General features: G+C 38.8%; 3 protein-coding genes and 1 long non-coding RNA gene across 5 annotated transcripts; 2 read left to right on the top strand and 2 right to left on the bottom strand.

Annotated features, from left to right (window-relative positions):
• Positions 1 to 5,753: 5,753 nt before the first annotated feature.
• Positions 5,754 to 6,630, bottom strand: LOC136409073 (uncharacterized). The gene is made up of 2 exons (XR_010752142.1): positions 6,176 to 6,630; positions 5,754 to 6,052 (listed from the first exon to the last, which is right to left on the bottom strand). It is a non-coding gene; the product is annotated as an uncharacterized lncRNA (long non-coding RNA).
• Positions 6,631 to 7,621: 991 nt separating this feature from the next.
• Positions 7,622 to 12,576, top strand: LOC136412157 (glucose dehydrogenase [FAD, quinone]-like). Its single transcript, XM_066395118.1, has 9 exons — positions 7,622 to 7,913; positions 7,968 to 8,183; positions 8,237 to 8,346; positions 8,396 to 8,548; positions 8,604 to 8,901; positions 11,411 to 11,558; positions 11,659 to 11,853; positions 11,905 to 12,244; positions 12,295 to 12,576. Exons 1-9 carry the CDS (start codon positions 7,715 to 7,717, stop codon positions 12,538 to 12,540), a joined length of 1,905 nt encoding a protein of 634 aa, XP_066251215.1. The 5' UTR covers positions 7,622 to 7,714; the 3' UTR covers positions 12,541 to 12,576.
• A 1,602-nt stretch (positions 12,577 to 14,178) lies between these two features.
• LOC136408736 (uncharacterized) lies at positions 14,179 to 15,598 on the bottom strand. The gene is made up of 2 exons (XM_066389880.1): positions 14,817 to 15,598; positions 14,179 to 14,698 (listed from the first exon to the last, which is right to left on the bottom strand). Exons 1-2 carry the CDS (start codon positions 14,829 to 14,831, stop codon positions 14,294 to 14,296), a joined length of 420 nt encoding a protein of 139 aa, XP_066245977.1. The 5' UTR covers positions 14,832 to 15,598; the 3' UTR covers positions 14,179 to 14,293.
• A 3,534-nt stretch (positions 15,599 to 19,132) lies between these two features.
• Positions 19,133 to 25,320, top strand: PICK1 (protein interacting with PRKCA 1). Of its 2 annotated transcripts, none has more exons than XM_066389079.1 (6): positions 19,133 to 19,485; positions 22,074 to 22,314; positions 22,632 to 22,771; positions 22,820 to 22,922; positions 22,977 to 23,588; positions 25,009 to 25,320. In XM_066389079.1, the coding sequence occupies exons 1-6, from the start codon at positions 19,403 to 19,405 to the stop codon at positions 25,261 to 25,263; spliced, it is 1,434 nt and encodes a 477-aa protein (XP_066245176.1). In that variant the 5' UTR covers positions 19,133 to 19,402; the 3' UTR covers positions 25,264 to 25,320. The 2 variants fall into 2 exon arrangements, with proteins under 2 accessions (XP_066245176.1, XP_066245167.1); XM_066389070.1 differs by lacking the exon at positions 19,133 to 19,485 and adding an exon at positions 21,369 to 21,483.
• The last annotated feature ends 1,391 nt before the right edge of the window (positions 25,321 to 26,711 follow it).

Below are 26,711 nucleotides of genomic sequence, written 5' to 3'. Positions count from 1 at the left end.
CAACTTAATTTACTGCTTAAACCATAAATAGTTGCGAATAAAAAATCTCGATACAACTAAACCGCAAATCTACTATACCTAGACTAGTACTTTCTGCTGGTGGTTTGAGTAGTACCAAACGTGCCCAGGCTCATCAAGTTTGGCAGCCATCTGAAGCGTTGCGGTATTACGACCCTCCTGATGTAGACGGGAACGGAATTGGGAAATCTTGGGTGTGGCACGTACTCCCTCTCGACGAACAACGCTGGGGCGAGTCGGCTTAGGAAGAAGGTTCCTGACGTCATTGTTGATAGTACCAGTAGAGTTAAAAAAATACAGCTGAATTTGGCCATTTTTTGTTTTTCTCGTAGCGCCGTGTTGGTGGTACTGTGCAAATCAAAGGGGTTTAGAAGCTTTTTATACTAAAAAAAAGAATTGTTTGCATAATAAGAGTGGTTTGTGGTTAATTCATTTTTTCACGCTTTTTTTTTAGAAAGTCATCCCATTACAATTCAATTTTGAAGGAAATATGATTTTTCTAATTTTACATATTTTAACCTTTGTTGATCGTAAACTCATATTCTCTGTCGCACTATGTGATATTGGGACCTAACTCGGGTCTTTTTAATGATCTAACAAAGTCTCCACTAATAAACATACAATTAAATCTAAAAGTAACCAGTGGCGTACCAACAAAAAAATAATTACTTATAATTTTTAAGGTTCGACAATGGCATATTTGAAGTGCTATGTTTTAACTGATCAACCCTTTAACTGCGCCCTTGGTTTTGACATTCAAGCGCGTTATTAATCATTGGTATTTTAAATATCGAATAGTTTGCAAGATCTAGCAGTGATATACAGAGGCGTAGCTTAACTGGAACTAGAACTGTCCAGTGACGTGCTAACAGGAAATCGATTATTCATACACCTTAAAACTGATACAAATAAAATTAAAGTGATTTCTTTTAATCTATCTCGGTACTTACTCTTCTGGTCTTAGACATTTAGATGTAGCAACTGAATACCACATATCTTTGAATATCCAGTACCGACTCCATTAATATTAGTAAGGTAAGCTCAGTGACGTAGAAAGAAAACAAGAATTATTCATAAATCTTAGACCTTGTAAGAGCAACAAGGTACCCTATTTCGATTTACGAATCCTCTTGCCGACGTTCATGTGAAATGGCCCGTATTTTTCTCAAATGCTCCCCTGGTTTCAGACATCTAGGTACGATGATTGAATTTCGGATGTTCTGAAGTGTCTAGGAGGCATCGACTTAATATTAAAAATGTTCAGAGGCGTACCCAGAGAAAACAATTATTAATTAATGCAAAAACTTGGACAAATAGGAAGTGGGAAGAGATGAACTACTTCCTTGCGCAGGCCGTGACCGGTCATGGGGTGTTTAGCTCCTACTTGCCCAGAATAGGAAAGAAAGAAAATCAAAATTCCTGGTTTTGCAACGTAGAAGATGACGTTGCTCATATCATGTTTAACTGCGATGAATTTCGAATTGAAAGAGCAAGTGCAGCGGAAACCGGTGGCAAAGGGAGTAGAGGGACCACGGAGCTGGGGTAGATAAGGGGTGAAGAAGTCACGGAGTGAGGTGTGTCACATTTAGCGAATTTAGTTCTATTAAACTCTATTAAACTAAACCCTGCTTGCGGTCATTTGGGCTTAACAATGGAATCCGAATATTTTCAAACGTTCAGTGATAGCTCAGTATAATTCAAGGTCCTCGGTGGCGTACCGAGAAAGCAAGGATGTAATCAACATCCAATAATTCCATAATGTGATTTCTCTCGATTTTTTCAATAATGTGTGATAATGTTTCATGCCTTTAACAATCAAAAGCTAACTCTAAGAGCTGGAAATTCCAGCAGTACTAGTGACAGCATCACTATTATTAAAAACGTAATAGTTTTTTGTAAAATAGAATTTGGGATGCTCCTAAACTCGCAATAATTCTGGAGACCTGATTACAATACGGATGGCAGAGTCCACCATCCTAGAGACCGTTTTTCGGTGGAGATCAACGAGTCCAGGTACTCTTCGTAGCAGCTGCACCTTAACAGCTTCCGGTGGGCCTCTATTTCGGACGTCGTTTTGAGGAAAATGCGAACAATTCCACCTAATAAAATTTCACTTTCGAATCAATTAAACATCATTGGGTGTTTATCTACATTATGGAAGAGGATTGGGGGTTTCAACATAAAGAAAAGTTCAGCAGTTAATCAGGTACTGTTAAATTTTATTATAATTAAATACAGTGTTTAGATATAAAATTTTATGTACAATATATTTCTAAGGATTAATAGTAATGCCCAAGACTTCCGTACCCATGACTCAGTCCGTATCCCTGGTTTCCCAGCCCATATCCGTACCCACCATACCCAACAACAGGGGTGTGCTGGTAACCGTATCCATAGCTAGGAAGCACTGTCTTCAGTATAGGGGTTGCAACCACTGTTTTAGTCAGCACTGGATAGGTTTTAATATACTCAGGCCCATGGATGTCGATTCTGGAAGAATACGAGGTGGCGGCAGGATACCCGTGGTGGTACCCACCGTAATACCCAGGAGCGGCCTCCGCGAGCACCACCGAAGAGATAAGCAAGGCGATTGTCTTAAACATCTTCAACTTCTGCATGTTCACCATGATTTATTTTAGGTATTTATACCCCACGCCCACCTGCAGGAAATCATCTATGAAGGAGCAGGAAAATGCGGACTTTCGCAATACATGTGAGAAAACCGCCATTGTCACGCACGGTTTGGCTCGATGACCGTCAAATTTAAAGCACAAAGCGACGATTATTATTTAAAATTTGATTAAATAACTTTTTATTTGCGGTTAAGGTCGGGTTTTTGCGAAGGTTTTTTGTCCCGAAAGCATTTGGAGTATAACGCACAAGAACTGTGTCTCGCACTTGCACAAGAAGCATTCAGGATTTTTCGTTTTACATACGTTTAGTCTATTCCAGCCAATCAGGGCGTTGCTAATTGAATTATGTCACGTTAATTATTGAGAAATGACCGGACACGTTATTATTGTTTTGTGTTAATAAGGCAGGAAGGTTTCTTAATGAGAACCTATGTCATGCAAATGAAGGAAACAAAGAATAAGTTCAGCGATAAATCGAGCTAATACCATGACCTACTATGGTATATCAAGGATGGGTGTTATGGTCAGGCATAAGAAGAAGTAGGTTTTTTGTCTTTTGCTCCTATACCGACTGAAAATCACGAAATTTGGAAGCGCGCTGGTGCTCAATGATTTTATTCATTTAGAAATTCTTGTGGTTTTAATCCTGAAGGAAGTCTTAATATGGGTTCAGTTGTTGTTACGTGACGTTAGAATTCATCAAGCAGTATAATAGTTTTATCAAGTGCTTGAATTGATTTGGAAATGGAATTGCGTAAAATATAAACGGTCGACTTTTCGACGGCAATGCTTAAAATGATGTCGACCTTATGAGACCGTTTCACGCAAAATTTAATGTATGTAAATGAGTAACGGCTTCAGATTTGTTCAGGCTAGTCTCCGTCTCTCCAGAATTTCTCATTAACAATTTCAAAAAATACTGTTTTGCATTAGAACCTACAAGTTCTTGCTGGCTCAATTGGGAATAAGTCCGTCGCTGTTGGGCTTCTTTTTGAAGTTCCCTCAACAGTATTTCAATAAAATCTGCCCAGCTGACACATTAAAATGTTTAACATTTATTGAAAGACACTGCACATTTAATTCTTTTTTGGAAACCACCAGCACTCCTCGATCAATTTTTCGTCACTCCGATCCTGTCTGTTTGGTGCTGCCTCTATGGCACTTGAACAAGACAATGCTTGTATCGCATCCTACACCTACAAGTACCGCAAGTTTTCACTTCACCCGCCTGCCACTCCATTCCAATTTCCCTGTCTACGTGAGCTGTCATGCCAGTCTTAAATGGGGTGAAAGTTGCCATATCTCGTCATAATGGTCATATTCTGGGATTGCTTTTGGGGTTGAGTGACTTTAGGGGCGAAAATGATTCGTTACAAAATGGCTTGACCCATAATCCAGTTCGGTTTGATAACGTTTTACAATAGAATATACTTGGTGTCCCAAAAATATACCGACAAATTTTAAGGGGGGGTGGGGGACCTCACTATAAACTTTTTTCTGTAATAAACATATAGCCGGAAAATAATAAAAAACGTTAATTTCTCATTTAAAGAACTTACCGATATTCACCGATGGATTGGAAGAGGAGATCCTGTAGCCTGGCCCGCGCGTTTTCCTGATCTGAACATCCTGGATTTTTTCTTTTGAGTTTGTCTTAAATGTCTGTTATATAAAATGTCTGTTCGTTATAAGGAAAATCTCTTAGCAAAAATAATGACCAATAGCACACATCTAGAAGGTATTCCTGGAATATTCCAAACTTTTGTATTGAAACGAATTGTCAATATTTTGAACATTTGCTGTAAGCCATCGTTTGTTTATCAATAAAACAACATCCAACACGAACAAAAAGTGATTATAATGATCAAAGCCATATTGCCTGTTTTCTGCTCAAACGGCTTATTTGCAGGCATATGTTTATTTAAGAAAATAAGTTTGTATTGATGTCTTCCGCCATCCCTAAAGTTTATCGGAATATTTTTGGAACACCCTGTATTATTATGGCGCTGTATGAAATTTTGTAAGTGTGTTTCTTAAGTGTGTGAATGGCCCTGTAAGTATGTAAAATACTTTTGTGCAGATATTCTTGAAATTGCATGATGAATGCAATTTCAAGAATGCATTGAATGCATTGATGAAACACACTAATAAAATCCGGTTTTCAATGGAGGGATTCAGGCCCTCGAATCGGCTACGCAGCATTAATAATTGGTACTGTTCTCAAGGAACAAGTGAGAGTAAGATACCATCAGAATGATTAAATACTTGGAGGGTGAATGACTTAATCTGTCCTCTTTAATTGAGTAACAAGTGACCAAAGAATTAAGTGACCAGTGAAAATGACGAATTTAGTAGGATTCTTACTAATGCCGTGATATAATAAAACAAGATATGTGATAAAACGGTATGTTTTCCTGGTTGCATAACCGGTCAGAAATGTATTTTGTGTTGTCTACGTACAAAACCGAGGACAAAGTGGTCGCACCACAAACTTTCTAGATTATTGGAAGCTATTTGAACTTGGTTATGAATATTTCAAGAATGTTCTTATTTTTTCCTGTGAAAAGCTAATTTTAAGTCATTAATAAGTGTGTTAATAGTGTAATTGTAGTCAACAGTTTTTCCTTCATTTTAAGATTATTTTTGTGGGTAAAGTTGATAATTCAATTTTATGCGTTTTTTATTTTGACCGCAAATATTTGTACTCTTAATATCTGTGATAAAAATAAGTATAAATCATTTCAAGGCACCATTGGTGGCATGCCATATTGGATTTCCCAGCTTGTTAACTCTTATGGCTGTATTATTTTGACCTACCTATAACCCGAGATGACTTACTTGAGGAATTTTTACATGTTAGAGGTTTAACCGAGTCTCAAATTCCTGAAAAATTTACGATTGCGATTACAAAAAGTAGGTAGGTGTGTACTACCTCTCCCCTAGAAAATTTTCAGAAATATTTGTGAAAAGCTGTCTTTCATCTAATCCTGGATACCACATTCGAATACGTATTCAAAATATGCTGGACAAAGACTTTATCTCAGGGTTTTCTCGCGACCGTCACCGTTTTTGAGATATTTCGAAGAAAGCAACGAAACCTAATTGAACAATAAAACTTTATTGACTTAACAATAAATATAATTTAATCAAACATAAAACCGTTGCTCATCCCAATATTAAAATATCTAATAAAATGGCACCAAGAAGCGACCCCAACAGCGAGCTCAATTACCCCCTCCGGATCCACCCTCATGGCCGTGCTTCAGCTTGATTTCGACTTTAGTGGGGTGGTAAGCCTTCAGGTTTACGTTCTGGTAGGACTCGGCCTTCTTTTCGGCTGGAGAAGCTTCTGTTTCAATGACGTTGACTGCCACCATGGCCACCACCAAAACGAAGACGAACTGTATAGAAATCAACACATAAGAAATCTTAAGGAGAGAATATTTTCAATAGTCATTCAGGTTTGAAGATGGTCGAAATAACACTCAACACATCAACAATTCTTGAATCTGACAAGAGCTTACCAATTTAAGTTTGAACATGTTGGCTTTGTTAGTCCTCGAACTAATAGAAGATGAGACACGAATTGACTGATGTGGGTTAAGCCAATCTATCAGGTTTTATAGGCAGAATTAGCCTCCCCACCAAGGAGGGAACTGAAAGGCGCTAACTAAGAATAAGGCAAAATTTGGTTATTTTGAATTTAAACGGTCTTAATAATGCCCTGATTACTTTGGATTTGCTTTGTGCACCTGGAAAATTGGCACAGTGTTGCGCGTGAAGCGGCCAGTTTCAAGACACATTCACTTATTAACACACACGCACCTACGCCTATGGGTTTTAATTAGCGCGTTAAATTAAGGCAAATTGCAATAGGTAAAGATTTTTAGATCTTGTTACATTTTAAGGCGCCTTGACGATTGACACATAATTATTACGCCTTCTAATCGCTTTTTTGTCCATTATAAAGGTCAATAACTCTCGTGAGACCTTTGAACTAACTGAAGATAGCGTTGAGCCCTAATATTTCAATTTTTCTACCTTGCCCTCTAATCATCGTGAAGTATATCATTCTCAATGTTGTCTCTGTCTCTATCAACTCCTTTCTTGTTTGTCCCATTGATTTTTTTATTAACCGTATTGTTCAGATCGTGATTTTCCCTCCACTCCTCAGCATGTCACTCCTTTACTTAGCACTCCACTCCTTTCCTCAACATACCATTCCTTTACTCAGCATACCATTTCTTTGCTTAACATATCACTCCTTTACTCAGCATATCATTCCTTTGCTCAACATATCACTCCTTTACTCAGCATACCACTCCTTTACTCCGCACTCCACGAATACCCCACGAGTCTATTTGGTAAAATTGTATTCGGTTGGAAACTAGCCCTTCCTGACAATATTACACCCCTAATGTGGACTGATATATTGATGACCGCTTTCTAAAAAATTACAAGACATAAACCTAATGCGATGCATCGATCTCTATTAGTTACTTCCAGAAGGCCACATCCTGATCATGCCATCTAACCCTCGCTATACTATATTGCAAGTGCGCGCGCCGCCAATGACGCTTTTCTGAATTCATATGTCACTGTAGTATACACTTGTCAAAAATCTCATACAAGTGTCTGAGAAAAAACAAGCGTTGTCACCCAGACAGCTTCCCGACCAATCAAAATTTGACAGCTCATGACGCAACTGTCACAAATTTTAAATGTCAGTTTTTAAATAATACGTCGATTTATCATTACTAATATTACCTATTATCAATGTTAATAAGTTTTTTAAGATCAATAAATGTTCTAAGATCCAAATGAACGTGCTTTATTAGTAAACATCAATATAAATGAAAAACAAGACGTCATGGAAAGATAAAACCTTTCATGTCTTATCGTGTTTTTGCGGCCATTAAAATTCGAAAACGCCAAGAGATATAAAGTTCACACCATACGGTCAACACTAAAAATTACTAGTTGATCTTATATTTGAACTTAGAGCAATATTTTTCTTATAATACATGAAAAATAAAATCTCGATTAAAAAAAAGCTCTAAAAAATGCATTCGGCAAGTTTTCTAATACAGACAATAGTTCTTGTACTGTGCCTTTGTGGTGCTGACTCCATGTTTGGACAAAATTGGAATTTCCAAGAATTCTACGATATGGTAACAAGCACTATCATTGCTTCCGATGCTTATGTAATACCGAAAGACAATTCAGCTCGACTACAAACTGATCATCCGGAAACAATCCATGGTATGTTACTACCCAATACCTCCAACATCATGCGACATCCGTCCCTTTTTCCAGATTTTGGAACCTTTGACTTCATAGTGGTAGGGTCTGGAGCAGGTGGGGCAGTAGTTGCCAGCAGATTGTCTGAAGCCAAAAATTGGAAAGTCCTTCTACTGGAAGCGGGAGGGGAGCCTAGTGAATTTCTTAATATAGTGGCCCTGTTTCCCTACGCTTTCTATTCAGAATTCAATTGGGGATACAACACCACCCCTCAGGCCAATGGCTGTCAGGGTATTAGGCGAAAAAGGTATATTTTAACAAAGCATTCATAATGATTTAATTAGGAATGACCAATCACACTTGTTTCATGCCTCGAGGAAAAGTACTGGGTGGCAGTACTGGAATTAATGGAATGATGTACGTTCGAGGTGCGAAAGAAGACTTCAACAGATGGGTAAGCTTGAGTTTATATGTTATATTGGATGTTTATTTCTGCTGCACAGGACACCGATCATGGAAATACTAGATGGTCCTTCAAAGACGTGCTGCCCTACATGAAAAAATCAGAGAACGCAGTGTTTGAGCCCAGAGCCGCAGAGTACCATGGCTCTCATGGACCCATGTACGTGAACGTCACCGACGGAGTGACCGAACTGGTAAACTTTTCCTCGTTTCATCTAGAGCTGTATCGGCTCAATAACCTGCTTTCAGGTTGATTTAGTCCTTCGTTCGTTTGGTGAGCTGGGTTACGAAGAAGTTGACTTCAATGGCCGCAATCAGGTCGGAATGGGCAAATGTCAAATTGCTTCGAAAGGAAATATACGCCAAAGTACCGCTATTACTTATTTACCACCTCATGTCAGGGAAAGGGATAATTTTTACATTAGTATCAATAGTTTGGTGACCAAGATACGCATCGATGAAAGTACTATGACCGCTGAAGGAGTAGAGTTTGTCAAAAATAGGAAGAGATACTTTGCCAAAGCCACGAAAGAAGTCATAGTTTCAGGTACGTTGGTCACATGAGTTGGATTTGATCAGTTAATCACTCAATCACTGAATAGCATCAACGGTAGCTAACTAGTTTTATTATACTCCATTGAACTTGGTGAAATAATAACATTCCTCCATTGAGACTTGTAGTCTATTGTGGCACTCGAGAACCACCAGTACTACCGTTGACTATAGTACTCACGGTATCTGCATTGTTGTATTGTACTCCATTGAATTTGGTAGAATGATAACATTCCTCTATTGAGAGCTGCAGTCTATTGTGGTACTCAAGAACCACCAGTACTAGTCGTCGACAATAGTACTCACGGTATCTGCGTTGTTGTATTGTACTCCATTGAATTTGGTGGAATGATAACATTTCTCTATTTAGACACCCAGTCTATTGTGGTACTCGAGAACCTCCAGTACTAGTCATCTCCTAGAATATTCAGGTTCCTCACGAATCTCACCACCTCTCTAAGAGATGTCGTGCTTAGGTACTCTTGCTCGATTCCTGCCCTGCCCAATAGATCGGCCTTCGTCTAGCTATTGTTGGACATTCACATCGAATTAACTCCATGGTCTCCTTCTCCTCAAGAGAAGCCATGTCATGTATCGATCTCTATTCTTCCTTGTTGTCCACTTAACTCTACAAGAGATCAGACTGTCTTGTTTGTAGGCAGGTCAGGCACTTCCTGGAATGTGCCATGCCCAGCAGATTGTTCCAGTTCTCCCGAAATTCCAGCATACCATATCTCTTAATTTTCATCAGTAGGATATTCGCACAGTTGGCTCAGGTCCTACAACAGGTCAATCCTGCTCTAACGAAGGTCATAGCGACTTCATTACTTTCGGATCCTTAATGATGTGGTATCTATACCAGCATAGCTCGACTATGTTCACTCAAAGCATTCAAAACCATGTAACAATTCTAGAGCGTTTTGGTCTTATAACGGAAAGATCCAATGCCGTTAATCATTATTTAACTGTCTGAACAGGTTATAATTGAGTTTTTCCCGCACACAATTCTGTTGAGAGTCTTTCAGCTTAAGAAAAATCAAAGGGGGAAGAAGGTCGAGGAGACCTTCCATATCCAGCAATTTTTTGGTTCCAAGTTATAGCTCTATGTACGACTATTTGTTTGATGACAGTCACATAAACGTAGAAAGTTTTTGAGAGTTCTAACGGGGTTGTGCTTTGATCTGACCAAGTCAAAGGTCTGAAGCCGATTGACTTTTCTACGATAACTATGCGTTCGGTGGCCCCTGAATGAATATATAGGGTGGCGCTGAAATGACTGTGTAAGGCTTGACCAAAAATTCTTTAACCGAAAATAAGAAGTTTTAGGCAAACCTACCTATATCCAACGTTTCTTCGTTTGCCGCTATAGGGCGTCCAAGTTCCCAAATTAATATGTTTTTTTAGAAATTGTTGCTAAATGCTTTTATTGATTTTCACTCATTTTGGAACTAATAGTTACTACATAAATTGGCGTGTTTTGACATGAACGTGATATATTTTTAAGATGAGGAAATATTAAAAATGGCGCGTGGTTCGCAAATGAAGGATCCTATTTTTGTTACGCCCTGTACGACTGACTTTAATTTTTCTCTGCCATAAACTGACTTTATTTTGAAACTTTTTTGTCTCTCGAAAAATTGTCGTCAGACATACAGTTTCTCTACAAAAAAAATTATTTATGATACCTTGCAATTCATCATTGCTATTTAGTCGAGACGAGAACATCAAAAAATGTAATTCCAATTAACTACCAACTTTGTTTAATTCCTATAATAAATGTTGCCTCTTTTCCTGAATACATAAATAAATTCGTTTTAAAGAAATTAATCTATACTTTGGGCATCGTGTTGGGCTTTTTTACCATTGTTGTTACAAGAATTGCAAGGTATCGTAAATAATTTTTTTGTAGGGAAACTGTATGTTTGGCGAAAATTTTACAAGAGAAAAAAAAGTTTTAAAATGAAGTCAGCAAGTGGCAGAGAAAAATTTAAAGTTATTCATACAGAGGGTAGTAAAAATATAAACCTTTACATGCGAACTAAGTGTCACTTTTAATATTTCCACGCATTAAAAAACGATCCCGCTTACGTGAAAATACGACAATTTATGTAGTAACTCCAAAATTAGTGAATATTCATAAAAGCGTTTAGCAATTATTACGAAAAATCGATATTAATTTGAAAACTTTGGCGCCCTGTAGCGGCAAACCAAGCAACGTTGGATATAGGTAGGTTTGCCTAAAATTTTTTATTTTTGGTTGAGGAATTTGTGGTCGAGCGTTGTACAGTCATTTCAAGGACAAGCTGTATAATGCCGAAATCAGACCAATCGGCACAATTTTCTCTATCATTACATGTTCTTATAAAATCAGGCCCCTGGTCTTTTGGGGTGCTATCGGCGTCGCTTTGATATGACTAGATCAAAGACTGAGTGAATTTTCTATGATAAATATCTTCAAATGCTACGAAATACCTGAAAATCTAAAATCCAATATTATATTGCAGGCGGAGTATTCAACTCCCCCCAATTGCTAATGTTATCAGGGATTGGCCCAAAGGCGCATTTAGAGGAATTAGGTATCCCTGTTATACAAGACTTACCAGTTGGTCAAAATTTACAGGACCATGTCGTGTTCACAGGATTAATATTGAGGTATTTATTCTACCGGGTGTTTCTGAGGAGGGAAGCTTCCTTCAAGAAACTCTTTTCATATTCAATAAATTAATAACCCAGCACGCGACCCTTCACATAGAACCAACAACAGCATCTACAACTGGACTTTAGAAGAAATGTTGCAACGTTACGTGCAGGGCTTAGAGCCTTTACTGGACTTTTCAAAGGTTCAAGTTTGCTCAAATTTCCACAGCGGTCCTTCTCAAAGATCTGTGTTTGAGTATGTGTTTAATGTCCCTGCAGGAAGCCCTGAGGCTAACTCCAGGTTCTCGGGGTAATTTTTGTTTCTATCCCTTGGTAATTAATAATATGACAAATTCTTCAGCTATAACGAGGAATACACTGCAGCGTATGGTAACCAAATTAACATCCCGACTGATGTGGTTACGTACGTGGAGCTCTTCCAACCAAAATCCTTCGGTAGGGTCACCTTAAAATCCAACAGCCCCGAGGATCTGCCTCTGATCGATCCGAATTTCTTCGGAGATGAAGCAGATTTAGAGGCTTTTTATGAAGCTTTGCAGGAGCTGATTCAACTCAACAACACGGAAACCTTCAAACAAACAGGATCCACATTAGTTATTTTGGACAGCCCTGGGTGTGCCCAGTATACCAAGTACTCGAAAGATTGGTGGTATTGTGACTTTAAACACTATAGCATAAGTGTAAGTGAATAGAACTGTGGATTTTTTATAAATAATGCATTTTGCAATAGGGATTCCACGCGACGTCGACTAACAAAATGGGACCGGACCGAAGCCAGTATGTGGTCAACCAGGAGTTGCTGGTCCATGGGATGAAGAACTTGAGGGTTATTGATGCCAGCGTTTTCCCATCGATCGTGTCCGGACATACCATGGCAACCACTTTGATGGTTGGAGAAAAAGGGGCGCATATCATAAAGACACAGCACTGCAATCATCACTCCAAAGGTCACTGCTATAGGTCGTTTTATACATAGTATGGGGCATAAAATTCAAAAATAAATAGGAAAGAAACCCTCTGCAATGTTACAAGTTTTTTTCTTTGGTGATTCCAAGATAAATATCTGTATTTAACAACACCATAACGCTCACCAAATCGCATCACTTCACATACTCCTTTCTCACTCGTATATTAAATTTGCAAATACAGGGTGGCCCAACGAAAACTTTGCACCTCGACTTTCAATATTTAAGATGACAATGTGTAAAAAAAACACTCGAACCCGTCGATTTTTGGTTAAAGAAGGGCAATTTTTTATTTTATTTTAAACTTTTCTAGGTGAACCCCAGAACAGGACTACCAGTTACCCCCCCAAGTTTTTAATGGGAAAGGGTGTCGAGTGATACCTCATTTTAAATGTGGTTGTACCCTGATTGTAACCTCCAAGTTTGACGTCATTGTCAATACCCCCATTGATATGACAGCTTGTCAAAGTCAACATAAAATAACGTTTTGGAAAAAATTATTTTGTTGTATGGAGGTAAATGACGATCACTACCGGTATTTAATCAATTGACCAGAAAAGTAATATGAATACTTTTTGTCATTTATCCACATTTTTTAAAGAAAAAATTACCAATAAGAAACGTACCCTTTTAAATTTAAGAGATAAAACTCACCTCAAACGATCAGTGATACGATTAAGTGATATCTTACTTTTAAAGGTCTTTCTATCTTCATTTTGAAGTCCACAGCTCGTAATGTGATAAATTAATTATTAACTAAAAACTTTTTGCCTACGGACTTTGACAAGCTGTCATATCAATGTGAATGATGACAATGACTTCATGATTGGAGGTTATAATCAGGGTACAACTACCTTTGAAATGAGGTGTTATTCGACACTTATTACTATTAAAAATTTGGGTGGTAACTGGCACCCCTGTTCAGAGGTTGAAGTTGAAAGGTTGAAAATAGCATAAAAATTGTCCTTCTTTGCCCAAAAATCGACAGGTCCCAGTGTTTTTACACATTTTTATTTTAAATATTGAAAGTCGAGATGCAACGTTTTTGTTGGGGCACCCTGTATTTGAATAAGAACAAAGAGCTCAGATGATTAACTATCCAAGCTGTTGTTGTTAATGCACCATCTGATGCTATTTGGACGTCATACCATTCACCGTGCTGTTCGCACAGCTTAACATGCGCCACTTTGCATGTCTCACATATTGGGTGTAGATGCCCATATAGCCATTCGCATGTTTTGTGAGCATTGAGTTGTGCGATATAATAGTTCTAAATTTATAAATAAAAAGGTTTTGAGTTGGCTGAGTGGTGGTTACTGCCCGATCACCCAAATGAAGCGACGTCGGGCGTGGTTACTTATTACCTGGACGGGGTGACCTCCTAGGAACATCACCACGTACAGTTAGATTTTTAAAATATTTTTTTAAGCACTTCAATTTATTTCCGATTTTTATCCGCGAGCAGTACCGGCTTTATTTGAGTCGAGGTCGGGCGGCGGCCCAGGACGGCAGACCAGAAAGGGCGGCGATTAAAAATTTCATCTAGACCGCCAGACTTGCTAAGGTCGACCCTGTCCGCGGATACCATCAAATCCATATGCAACTGCCATACCACCTTGGTCTACCGATTCCCGTCCCTTTATTACAGATTTAAACGTTAAATTGCCTGTATTTCACTTATAAAAACTATAACAAATATAAAAAAATATCAGTCAAAATTTGTGAATAGTCTTTTCGAACTAAACTCACACCTAAAAAATGACTTTATCCTAACAATGCACCAGGCGCCCAGGCAGGTGGCAGAAGCGCAGGCGGTACTGCCACGGGAGCCACAGCATGCACAGACCTTATCCATGGAGTTGGCAACACAGGGGCTGCTCTAGCGAAAATAGGGGCTGGAATCAAGGGGGCAGCAGGGGCCGGGAGCAGGGCCCTTTGAACAATAGCCGGAGGCCCCGGTAGTACCCCAGCTGCGTAGGGGGCGTCGAAGACATGGAGGTTCCTGCTAAAGGTGCTCACTTGGGCTGAGAAGGGCAAGACGCTTGGAGGCGCCACTTGCGTGTAACGAAATGCTGGTAATGCTGGTAATACTGGTGCTGGTAGTACTGGTGCTGGTAATATGCTACTGTTTGCTGATGATATTAAAACCAGGGCTGCCACTGCTACAATCTGTTGGACGATAAGTAATCAGTAAGAGCAGACAAACTAATATCCAAGTAAATTTATGAAGAAGGCTAAGTAAACAGATTAAGCTAACAGTACTCTTATATTGAGGCCCTAATCTTACCTTTAGGGAAGTCATTTTGGTATCGATGCTGAAGAGCAAAGTAATAACTACTGATAAATATCATTGTTAAAAATCGATTATATAGTGAGTGCCCCAGGTGGTACCACAGTGCCTAATATTCAGAAACAATACTACGTTGTGTCAATCAGTGAAATCGATTAAAATATGTATAGCGCTTAGGGCAAACGTGAGCAGATTGTAAAGTTTTGTCGCAATCAATCTGATATGTACTTCCTACTTGGTACTCTTTTCGTACTGAATAATTAATTTCGAGATTTAAAAAATGTCACTTGCTATGAAATAAAAATATTATGGGCGTGGCCGCAAGGTCGGATTAATGCACTTGTGAAAGTGGAACAAGTGCACTTGCTGAAATGGTGATATGCGAGTACAGATATGTAGATTGCCGTCTAGTTCTTTGGTGTCAGTACTATTTCACAGTTTTATGTTAAATGAGACCTTGAAGATAAATCCGAAGATATGGTGACTGAATTGCCGCGTTATGTTAGTACAAAAAAGGATGTACCTGTAATAAAACTGATCAGTATTCATGATTGGAAAGCGCTCGAAGAAAGTGTCTGCAATATTCAAAGGCTAAAATAGTTCTATTATGATATAATATGTTACGTTGAACGCTAATAAGGGCCGCACTATCCAAAACAGTGAACTATGAACCAACTATAAGAACCCCGTTGATGATGAAAAGACTCATAACGCCACAAGACACCAACTCACACCCAGCAAAATGGCTTTTAAAACTTTGGTAAGCCAAACTCCAGTTAGATAACAATTTTATCCAAAAGAGTGATTTGATATACTTATCTGAAGGCACAATCTTTCTTGCCTACAGTATTGCTTGTTCCATTTATTATTGAAATATAATTTTGCAGGCAATGTGCGCCCTCATGACCATCATGATGGTCTGTAGCTGCACGGGAGGCGTGATTAGCGCAGTCCCGGTGGGCTACTCCGTCCCTTACGCATCCTCTTACACGGCCCACGTCATCAACCACGCAGTCGCAGCGCCTTTGTCAGCGCCCCTAATAGCTGCTCCTTCCCCTATTATTGCTGCGCGCGCCGTAGTTCCGCCCCTTGCCTACAGAGCCGTGATAGGATAATATCACACGTTATTTTAATTTTTGTGTTTTTATATGATTTTTTTATTTCAGTAATAAAATATTTCTATATAGATTTTTGCGCCAATTTTTTTAAAACTTGTCAGAACCCTGAGTGGTAAACCATGCTATTTATTTTAATGTAGATTTAATGTTTAAGTGCTCTTTTAGTGCCAAAACTTGCATCTTGCTCCCTTAACGAAGAACAGTGCCGTGCTGCTCTGGACTGTAATAGATTTTAAGCCATGACCAATTCTTCAATTTTCTGAGCTTACCGCTCTAAAATTGGTACATATTGTGGGTTTGATGCTTCATAGTATATCACGGCCAGTGGCGTGCAACAATATATTTTCTAATTTGATTTTCTTTAAAATGCCATAGATCATGTTAGTCGCAGAGCTCTTAGTATTGCTTAAACTGCAATTAATGACAGGTACGATCCTAACGTTTTGTCTTCTTCAAACCCTCCTTGGTGCATCTTTGATTTTGGCAATATCGTTTTCAATTGGAAAATATTGTATAAAACTCTATGAGCTTTCACAGTATAAAAGGCAGTGGCGTAGCCCCCTTACGAGAGCTGTTACAAATTTTTTGCATTGAGAGAAAATATGTTCTTACTAATTTTGATTATTTTCTTAAATCCCGGAACATAATTTCTAATTTCCGCAATGTCGTGAATATCGTAAGAACTTACCAGGTTTATTAAGGCAGATTATCTATTTAGGCAGGAAACTCTCATGTTTTCAAAATTTTCCGTCCTTGTATCATCTACAGTAAAGTACACATCCTAATACTATTAAATCCCGGTTCAGTACGCCACTGTTTCTCTACAAATCGAGCTACAAAATGCGCTGTTTATAAACAATATTTAAAATATTTTTAAATATCAAATGTATAGAAGCAGGTGCTCGAATTCGGAATTTGGAGGACTTCACAGTTATGATATTTCATTATCACGTGACTTTAGGACTTTATTACTCATTATTTGTTTTGTTCTTGTTCTTTGTGTTTTTTATAGCTATAAACCATTCTCAGAATTTTGATGGACTGGTGAAACCCCATCGCAATCACATCAAAGGGGCCGTCGTGGGAAAACATCTGCATAAACAGATGCACCGCTGAAAAAGGATAATTGCCAAGGTGTGACCATTAATTAATTAAAACGAAACGGGTTAATTGATTTGGAGCATCACATCTGGTATTTTCTCGCATATACCCAGTGAAAGAAGAAATAGACTCAAACCACCACTATCATCATAAATAGGTCTTGACCTATGCTGCGACCCTTGAAAGCCACAAAACTCTAAAACACTGATACATCATGGCATTAGCAGACATTTCGGTCGAAGGTTAGTTCAGGTTATCCTCAGCCAAGTATTGTTGATCCAAGAAGTTGAGACACTGTGTAAGAAAAATCACTCAACATACAACCATCTGATTCATCAGCACCATCGGAACTACACTTTAACCGGAACCGACAATAAAAACAACAGATTTTTAATTAACAGCCTTCAGTAGCATTAATTAGTTCACGATTGTGCAATCAGTGATGGACACCAAAGTCCTTCTTTACCTGATAAGTGCCCTGAAAATCGTATCTGGCGGGGCGACCTACTACCACCAACCTGGTCATATGGGCAGAGGCATGAGGGGCTGCATGGGTGGGTGTATGGGAGGAGGCATGGGGGGAGGTATGGGAGGAGGCATGGGAAGTGGCATGGGAGGTGCCATGGGAGGTGGTCTGGATTCGGCCACTCAGTTCTCCTCTTCAGTGCAGAAAACCTTCCAGAAGGACGTTAATGTTATCAAAAACCCTCTTTACGGAGCCTTCGGCCATCCCAGCTTCATGGGGCACCTGGGGTCTCCTCATATCTTCACGCAACCGGCAGTGGTATCCACGGGGCCAATTGAGGTGCACCCCAGGAGAGGAGGGGGGTATCCCATGGTGCCAGTAGATCGCACCCTGATCGGCTACCAACCGGGGCCTGGAATAGTGCTTCCAGCGGAGGAGCAAAGTCTGCACATCTATAAAGAGGAGTCAGAGAGCTTGTCCAAGAGGCCCTTGGTAGGAGGAGGCGCAATTGGGGTTGGAATGGTTTCCCCAATAGGGGTGGGGGTGGTGGAAGCGGACAACACTGAGAAAGTCTTTAGGAAGAGCCACGTGAGCAGACCTGTGATTAGCGGAGGGGTTATGGGATAAATTACTTAAATTATTGAAAAATTGTTAATTTATGAATATAAACGAGCTTATTGAAATATGATGTGCATTTTCTTGAGATGGCAATGAGACGGAGTTGCTTCTGGAAAAAGATTCAATTGCGTAGTCACAGAGTCAGTTCCCTATAATTTTTCATATACAAGAAAGTAGATTTTATAACTGTAAAAAATAGTTTTTCAGACATTTTAGACTACAGAAGTAGGTGGATTAATGCTGAAATTTAAGCATAAAAGACCCTGTGGGTGGAGGCCGTAGGTCATGCGACGTTATGGCATAACAGAGGTTTGAAGTCAGCCACTGAGTTCTCTTCTTCAGTGCAGAAAACCTTCCTTAAAAATGCCAATGTAATCAAAAATCTGTGTCTCTGTGTAGTCTTCCCCAGCTTCATGGGACACCTGGGGTCTCATCAAGTATCCATGCAACCCAATGGGTGCCCACCAGCTTCGTTCATGTATGAAAATTCTTTGAGTGGAAAATAGTTCCCTGTGATGCCAACGGATCACATATACCTGAACATCTACGAGGAAGAATCGAAGACCCTGTCTAAGATTGTAGATGAGAAGAAGCGGACTGGGAATCGTTTCTCCCATGGGTGTGGGATGATGAAGACGCTAATTCTTGGAAACTCTATACGAAGAGCAGACCTGTGGTTAGCAGAGGTTTTATGGTGTGAATTGATTAACTTATTAAAAAAATCTACTAATTTATGAATATAGAACTAATTGCAATTATTCGATATGAGTGTTTTTGAGTTGGCAACATGGCTGCGTCGTCTCTAGCGAGAGCGCGTCGCGATGCCGAGCCACAGTCACATCGTCAGCTGATAGTCAGTTCCCCCGTCATTTGAGAGTCACAGAGAAGTAGTGTTTTAGAGCTAGTTTTCCAGATATTTTAGACTTAGAATTAGAGAGAAGGAATGCTGGACTTAGAATATGATTATTTCTTAGAAGAAGACAAAATGTGAGTAGCGCTCATGGTGGACCTTGATATTGATTTTTTGCTTTAGACCAGTAAACAGGGCCACATTCGCTTTGTTCCCTCTTCCATAAACCCGCATTTATTGTATACCGTATGTTTCCATACGCCCGCGTGGTTTTTATCTATGGCTTTCCGCTTATCACTATCATTTCAATTTGCATTGCAGAGCTTCGTATTTATATTAGTTGCAAGTTTTCGTTACCGAACTAGAGCACGATTTTTCTTTATTATTAGTTTTTAGTGCATGCTAAAATAGGAGTAGAATCGACACTAAAATGGCCTATCCGCTTTATCGATACCAGCAATTGCCTGCCAGACACCTGTATCACTACTATAGGATCATCTATGAGGATAAAATGTAATGTATGGAGTTTCCAATAGTGCTGCCTATCTTACTTTAAACCAGCTTTCTATTAGGGCTGTAACCTACTCCCCATAAATCCTCCACAAAAACTTCATTTAATATAGTGATATACGAGGTGTCCCAAAAATACACCGACAAACTTTAAGGAGGGGTGGGGGACATCACTACAAACTTTTTTTCTGTAATAAACATATGGCCGCAAAATAAAAAAAAAACGTTCTCATTTGAAGAACTTACCGATATTCACTGATGGATTGAAAGAGGAGATCCTGTAGCCTGACCCGCGCATTCTCCTGATCTTAACATCTTGGATTTTTTCTTTTGGGGTTATCTCTAATCTCTGGTCTACGAAACGCCTATTCATAATGAGAAAAATCTCTTAGAAAGAATAATAACCAATAGCACACATATAGAAACTATTCTTGGAATATTCCATAAGATTCGCGAGTCATTGACCCGACTTTGTATTGAAGCATATGGTCAATATTTTGAAAAATTACTGTAAGCCATTAACTATTTATCAATAAAACAATGTCTAACGCAAACAAAAGGTGATTATAATTACCAAAACCATATTGCCTTTTTTCTGCTCAAACAGCTAATTTGTGGGCATACATTCATTTCAGAAAAAAGTTTGTATTTATGTCTTCCACCACTCTTTAAAGATTGTCAGTATATTTTTAGGACACCCTGTACATGGAATGGTTACCAAATAAACACATTTTGAATCCCCAATCCCAGCCAATTGAAGATAATACACCTTTTCCGAGCCTCTAGGTTTAAATGAACATTATTATGAGGTAATTTCAGTCCAACCCTGCAATAGCCCTTGACTTCATGTAAATGGCACCAACTTTGCAGCCAATCAACCGTACTAAGAACACAAATTTCTTCATATGTGTGGCTTACCAGGTACATAAGCCCGCCATATGTGTTGATGGTCTGCAGGTGCTTCACAGAACATGCCGAAAACCATCAAAATTGACTCATATTTTCCGTAAATATAAAAAAGTACAGAAATACACTTTCAATGGCACACACATACATACATAGTAGAAATGTTATACACAACATACCTCATTTGATGAGGACCTCTGATTTCTAATAAGCCCCTAGAACTTATTTCCTCACGTCCACTGAATGTTGAGGAGATCTCTTCTAAGTTAGAAATATTGCTGTCCAACGTTCTTAGCTTTACTAATTCTTCACAACTCCTTAAGAGGAAAAGAACCTGCTTTCCTTAATTGTGAAAGTTTTCGATCATATCTGCTCCATGTCCTGACCTGACCCAATTCCTCAGAGGAATCAGTGAAGCAGAGAACATTCCCTGCTAAATTGAGAAAGTTTTGATGTACCTTTTTCTAATGTGATTCTGCAACGTAGGGGAATCCCCGTGGTGTCGATCTCTATAGAGTAATGGAGCAGGTCACTGTCTCCGAAATTATTTATTTTTCGAAGGTCTGAGGCCTAGCTCTACTACTCATAAATACCGAAATATAGTGTATACCCATGGTAACGTACAATAATTATTTTATCTGTTTGCTTCACTAAATAATCTCCAAATAATTAGCACACGAAATGCGGGCATACCTGAAAATCTTTATCTACGTTCCTTAATTTTTCATAAAGAGAGATCTAAGTAGCATGTTACCTTGATACCACTATTAAATAGCTTCTGACATAATATTATATATAATATTGGTTTAAGTGCTTTAGATGATTTAGCGTTGAATAGTACTTAGCATGTTTTCGGCCATTCTCTCCGGATTTTTAGGCTGTATTCCAATAGGCTTTTAGTTAGATCCATTAATTTTTGATTGGAATTTTATTGATAATACTTCACTCTAACTACAGTTCTAACATTTCACATTAGCATCACGCTAATCTGTCCCTGAGTACCATGAGCGGATCCCAAGACGATTCACATATTACAGTGGATGAAGGTGACTTTTTGTTGATTCGAGCTTATCCGCATTTATGTGAAAATACACTGTAAGCATCAAATTTATCAAGGAAAGAGATATATCCATTAAATACTTTATAATCTACCCTAAAACGTATCAATTACGAATAAATCCCCTAAATTACACTTTTATCATTGCAGCACGTAAATTTTTTGTCGCCATTTAGTCCAGAAATATAAATTTCACTTAAAGAATATCTTTGATGTATAAAGTGAAAACTAATAAAAACCTCAATGTTTTACATTGAATTGTACTCCTGTGAAACACCCTGTATATTACCTACTCTTTTGAGTAGGTAATTCTCTTCGGCAAATGAGTCCTAAAATTTCACTAATCTCTGGGACTAAATCTTCCCAGGCTGATGGGTAAACGACCCAAAAATACGCTTTTAATTCAGTATTCCTTTCTATAATTTTTGTAATTCTACATATAATTTCTGTCGGTGAGACATAACTAAATATTTGGGAAAGGCGTTAATCTAGACCATTACTCCATAAAAAATCATTGAACAAAGGAGAATAATTTTCGCCTCTCACCGTCGTCACCGCGACTGATCATTAAACTGATCACAGTAGATCAGTTAATAAATTGATCAAAGTAGTTTACAAACCATTTTAGGGGAATGACGGTGACGTCAGGGAGTGTGGCCATCAAAAAAGACGAAAACAACCTAATAGGCATAAGTATTGGTGGCGGAGCACCCTCCTGCCCCTGTCTTTATATTGTGCAAATATTTGACAACACTGCGGCCAGCAGGGATGGCACCCTGCAGTCTGGAGATGAACTGGTGTCCGTCAACGGACAATCGGTAAAAAGCAAGACGAAGGTGGAGGTTGCCAAGATGATTCAGGCTGCAAAGGTAAGATGAAAAAACATTGAAGAAAGAGGGAAATTACAAGTAAAGCTTGTCCAGAGACATACTAAAATTGTCTCTAAATCTTAAATTTCTCATAAAACTGCTCACTGTTCAATTTGGAAGTTGACTAAAGTCTCTTAGTGAAAACGACTTAAGAAAATTTCCCAGAGGTGGATGAATCACAAATGTTTTGCTTTAAAGCAAAATTAACACAAACTCACGTTTTCCTGCATAAAATAATATCAATTTGAAGCTAGAATAAGACATATTCTCGAAATCCCTGCTTGATCATTTCACGAAAAATTTAATCATTGAATCAGGACGAAGTGGTCATAAACTACAACAAACTGCACGCAGACCCTCAACAAGGCAAGAGCTTAGACATTGTTTTAAAGAAGATGAAGCACCGTTTCGTTGAGAACATGAGCTCTTCCACAGCAGACGCATTGGGGCTCTCTAGGTGGGTTCTTTCTTTATCACCTGCCAAAGATTCAATAGCGACTTTCAGGGCAATCCTCTGCAATGACACTCTAGTTAAGAAGATGCAGGAGCTGCAGGACATCGAGTTCATGTACAAAGGCCTGGTGGAGCACTGCAAAAGAGTACTGCACGTAAGACTCCGTCTTCATTTTTCTCTTTGATGAGTTAGAATCGATTTTTTGAAGGCGCACATGGAACTTCTACAAACGATCAAAGCCATGGGAGACGTTTTCGCTTCTTTGGCGGTGAGGGAACCCCAGCCTCGGGCAAGCGAAGCATTCAGATTATTCGGGGAGCAGCACAGAACCATGGAGAAAACTGGAGTAGAAATGATTCAAAAAGTAAAACCGGTACTCTCCGATATGGGCACCTACCTTCACAAAGCCATCCCCGACACCAGGCTCACAGTGAAGAAATATGCAGATGCTAAATTTGAATACCTCGCCTACTGCCTTAAAGTTAAAGAAATGGATGATGAGGAGTGTGGTTATGCCGCCCTTCAGGAACCCATCTACAGGGTGGAAACTGGGAACTACGAGTATCGATTGATTCTGCGCTGTCGGCAGCTGGCTCGAGCTCGTTTCGCTAAACTGCGCGCAGATGTCTTGGTAAAAATGGAGCTTCTAGATGGCAAACATGTGCAGCAGCTCGGAGGACAGCTAGTGCGCATCATCAAGGCCCTTAGTGAGATGCACGAAAGACATTTGGAGGCTCTTGCAGGACCGGCCTTGTTTCCAGTAGAGGTAGACCTAACCAATAACGCGTTTCAGTATAAGAGCACCATGCCTGTGGTACCGGTAAGTGTATTTGATTAAAAAATAGTGATAATATAAGGCAGAGGTGCATTTTCGGACGGAAGCATGAAAAAAGCCAAAGTTCGAAAATGTTTAATGGGGAGTCACAGACAGAAGTCACGTTGCAATCCCAATTCATTGAATAACTTTCTAAGGATCAAATAACACATATCCTGTCCACTTTAATTTCCAGCTATTTTCCATTGAGACGTTTAAACAGGGCCTGGGTATTGGTCAGAATCGTGGTGCCTCCGAAAGTTAGTTTATTGCTAAATATAGCAGCACATGTTGGAACCAATGGAAGATGAACTCAAATTAGGGGAAATTTCACTAGAATGGATTTTAATTTACAAGGTGGAGCATCGAAAAGTTTCCACTTATAAATGAAAATATGCTTGGACACGTAAATCTTAGTTTTGAGGGGAACACATTTTTTACATATTTATACCATTTCTACTCCAACCCCTATGAAAAGGTGGCTGAACCCTGAAAATCTTAAATAGAAAGGGGGTGCGAGTGATATCTTATTTCAAAGGGAATTGAATTCTCTTTATTATAAAACCTTCCTCGCTGGAATCGATTGAGTAGTTCTTGAGAAGTAAAGGAATGAAATGTAAAAGTAACACAATTTATTGCCACTTCTGGTAACAAAGTAAATGTTGAAAATGTTCGCCTCTAACCTCCAAGGCACTGTTCGAAATGTTTGCGAACATTATGGAGTATTTTGCAAGTTAGTGAGAGTCAGGGTACGAATGCCAACACTCGTACACTATTCGTTACCGAATGTCTTCTAAAGAACCGAGTTTGGCTGCATAAACTTTAGATTTCAAATGCCCCCACAAGAAAAAGTCCAACGGTGACAAATCAGAAGTTCTTGCGAGCCATTCAGTATGATTTTTTCTCCCAATCCATGTGCCTTTACGAGAAACAAACTGATAATAGCAAGTTTTTCGAAAGATCAAATGAAATTCCAATATACTATTATTAATAATACCTTTTTTGTGCATTTTATTTATCGGACAAATAATACGAAGAAGATCCTATAATAAAGGGAGTTCAATCCCTTTAAAATAACATGTCAGTCAACCCCCAATTTCATTTAAGATTTTAAGGGTGACAGTCACCTCTTCTACGTACACTACTAATGATTTATCCCTTTAACAAAAATTGAAAAAATTACTGACGTTGATAAGGCAAAAAATTATTTTTTCCTATGGATCTCACTGGAGAGCTCACATTTAATGTTTGAGGATGCATCGTTCCATGGTACCGTAGGGTAAACAGCCCATCAATAATTTGGCCCTAAAATGTGAAATTTACTCTAACAGGAATCAAGACGTTCGTTCATACAATAACTTAATTAGGATTCGTAATTAAAACTATACTAAGATTTGTTTTCATGGGTGCTTATGTCTACTTACAGAACTTCAATGATGAGGACGATGCCGAAGGAGTCGAGGCAGGAGAAGAAGTTGTAGAGTTCCCTGACACTCTTATTAGTAACCATCAAAAAGAGGGCATTTTAATACCTTTAACGGCCCCAGAGGCTGAAGCCAGAAATATTGAACCAAACTACGAAGAAATGGACAATTTAACGCTATTGCAATCCCTGTGCTTGGACAGCCATAGAAAGCAGGAAGAAGCGCCTGAGGGCGCCTTGCTGCCCGACCTGAGTTAAACCCAGATATTCCTTTGTTATGTAAATCATTTTTTATATAATTAAACTTCCATCTAAGATGTGTTATATTGTGATTGTCGTTACTTTCAAACGGTCATGCTGGGTGCCTTATCGGTCTTCGATTATCGATTACACAATAGAACTTCCTTCACTTTTTATTTCTTTGGTGACTCGACATCTTCTCCCTTCTCTTACAGTAATTTTTTTCGTATATATTCGATAAGCGAAATTTTTTGACACAGTCCAAGAAAGCAAAATTATGCATTCCAATTCAGTAGTGATTGTGAGTTTACTGGTGTTGGCCCGTTTGGGGACTTCCAGGGTGATCTTCAACCTACAACAAAGCGCCGATCCTCAACAGCTACAACACAACTCGAGAAACATGGCTTCCAGCTTCAGCTACAGAGTGGACCAATTTCCTATGCACCAAGAAAAGGTGTTGTACCTGCCTGTGCACCATGCAGAACCTTCTGCAGTGAGGCAGCACCACTACAACACTTTCGTATCAATACCAGCAACGTTCCAAATTTTTTTGGGCCATAAAGCCCATGACAAAGATGAAGAGCATTACGTGCTAATGCAGTTAACACCACCTGCAATAGGACAGGAAAAGTGCCACAAAGAGGAGGAAAAAGAGACTACAAGTGAGGGAGGTGACGCAGGTGTCGCGACGTCGGAGGCGCCCACGAAGGAAACGGACAGGGAGCCTAAAGTTGTCGAAGACAATACTGAAGGCAATACTGAAGGCACAAATGTTCAGATGTTGCCGAACTAGTATAATCTTACTTTTATTGTTGTTGTTATTGTTGTTAATAGTAAATAAAGAAAATTCCATTTATCCGGTTTTCATAGTAGTTAAAGGCACGTGCGGAATGAGACGTAACGCAACATGTGCAGCATGTGATGTGTGTTTATGGTGTAGAAAAAAGACTTCAAGGCTAATGTTAACATTTTATTTGCAAAACAACTACACATTATGGAATTTAATGTGATGTGCTAGAGAGTTTTCGATTCAAAGCTTTCTTTATCAAACAGGAGCAACACGTTAAAACGATAGAAATTACGCTCAAAGGCCTCCGAATTAGGCACTAACAAGTATAAATGAAATGGATAGTTTTGACTCAAAAATCTAGCAGCATATCTGTTTCAGATTTAAGTTTAAAAAAAAACGAACTAACAGTGTTCAAAAACTTCTGTTTCTGAAAAGTTGGTCACTACGCCCAATGTCAAGCTGCACTACTGATTTCTATGTGGCAGTTAGAAAATTTTCGAATTTTTCTAAAATGTTTATTTTCAAAGCAAGATCAATTTAAAAATTCCCTATAGATATCCAGTGCCGTATCAAATTTAATTTATGTCTTATAAACATTCATAACAATATTCAACATAAGCTGCACCACTGACTTCTATTAAGTTTATAATATACCAAAATTATTATACATAATATA

This window comes from Euwallacea similis, chromosome 1, assembly GCF_039881205.1.
Source record: "Euwallacea similis isolate ESF13 chromosome 1, ESF131.1, whole genome shotgun sequence".
NCBI lineage: Eukaryota > Metazoa > Arthropoda > Insecta > Coleoptera > Curculionidae > Euwallacea > Euwallacea similis.
Note: the sequence above shows the minus strand (reverse complement) of the source record. Positions and strands in the feature narration are given on the sequence as shown.

Excerpts from the sequence above, each read along its gene's own strand:
- PICK1 (XM_066389070.1), top strand. The coding sequence starts at position 21,392 with ATGAGCGGATCCCAAGACGATTCACATATTACAGTGGATGAAGGTGAC. Across the intron at positions 21,484-22,073 it reads CATTTATGTGAAAATACACT|GGGAATGACGGTGACGTCAG; the intron begins GTAAGCATCAAA and ends AAACCATTTTAG. Across the intron at positions 22,315-22,631 it reads AGATGATTCAGGCTGCAAAG|GACGAAGTGGTCATAAACTA; the intron begins GTAAGATGAAAA and ends TCATTGAATCAG.
- LOC136412157 (XM_066395118.1), top strand. The coding sequence starts at position 7,715 with ATGCATTCGGCAAGTTTTCTAATACAGACAATAGTTCTTGTACTGTGC. Across the intron at positions 7,914-7,967 it reads TCATCCGGAAACAATCCATG|ATTTTGGAACCTTTGACTTC; the intron begins GTATGTTACTAC and ends CCCTTTTTCCAG. Across the intron at positions 8,184-8,236 it reads TCAGGCCAATGGCTGTCAGG|GAATGACCAATCACACTTGT; the intron begins GTATTAGGCGAA and ends TGATTTAATTAG.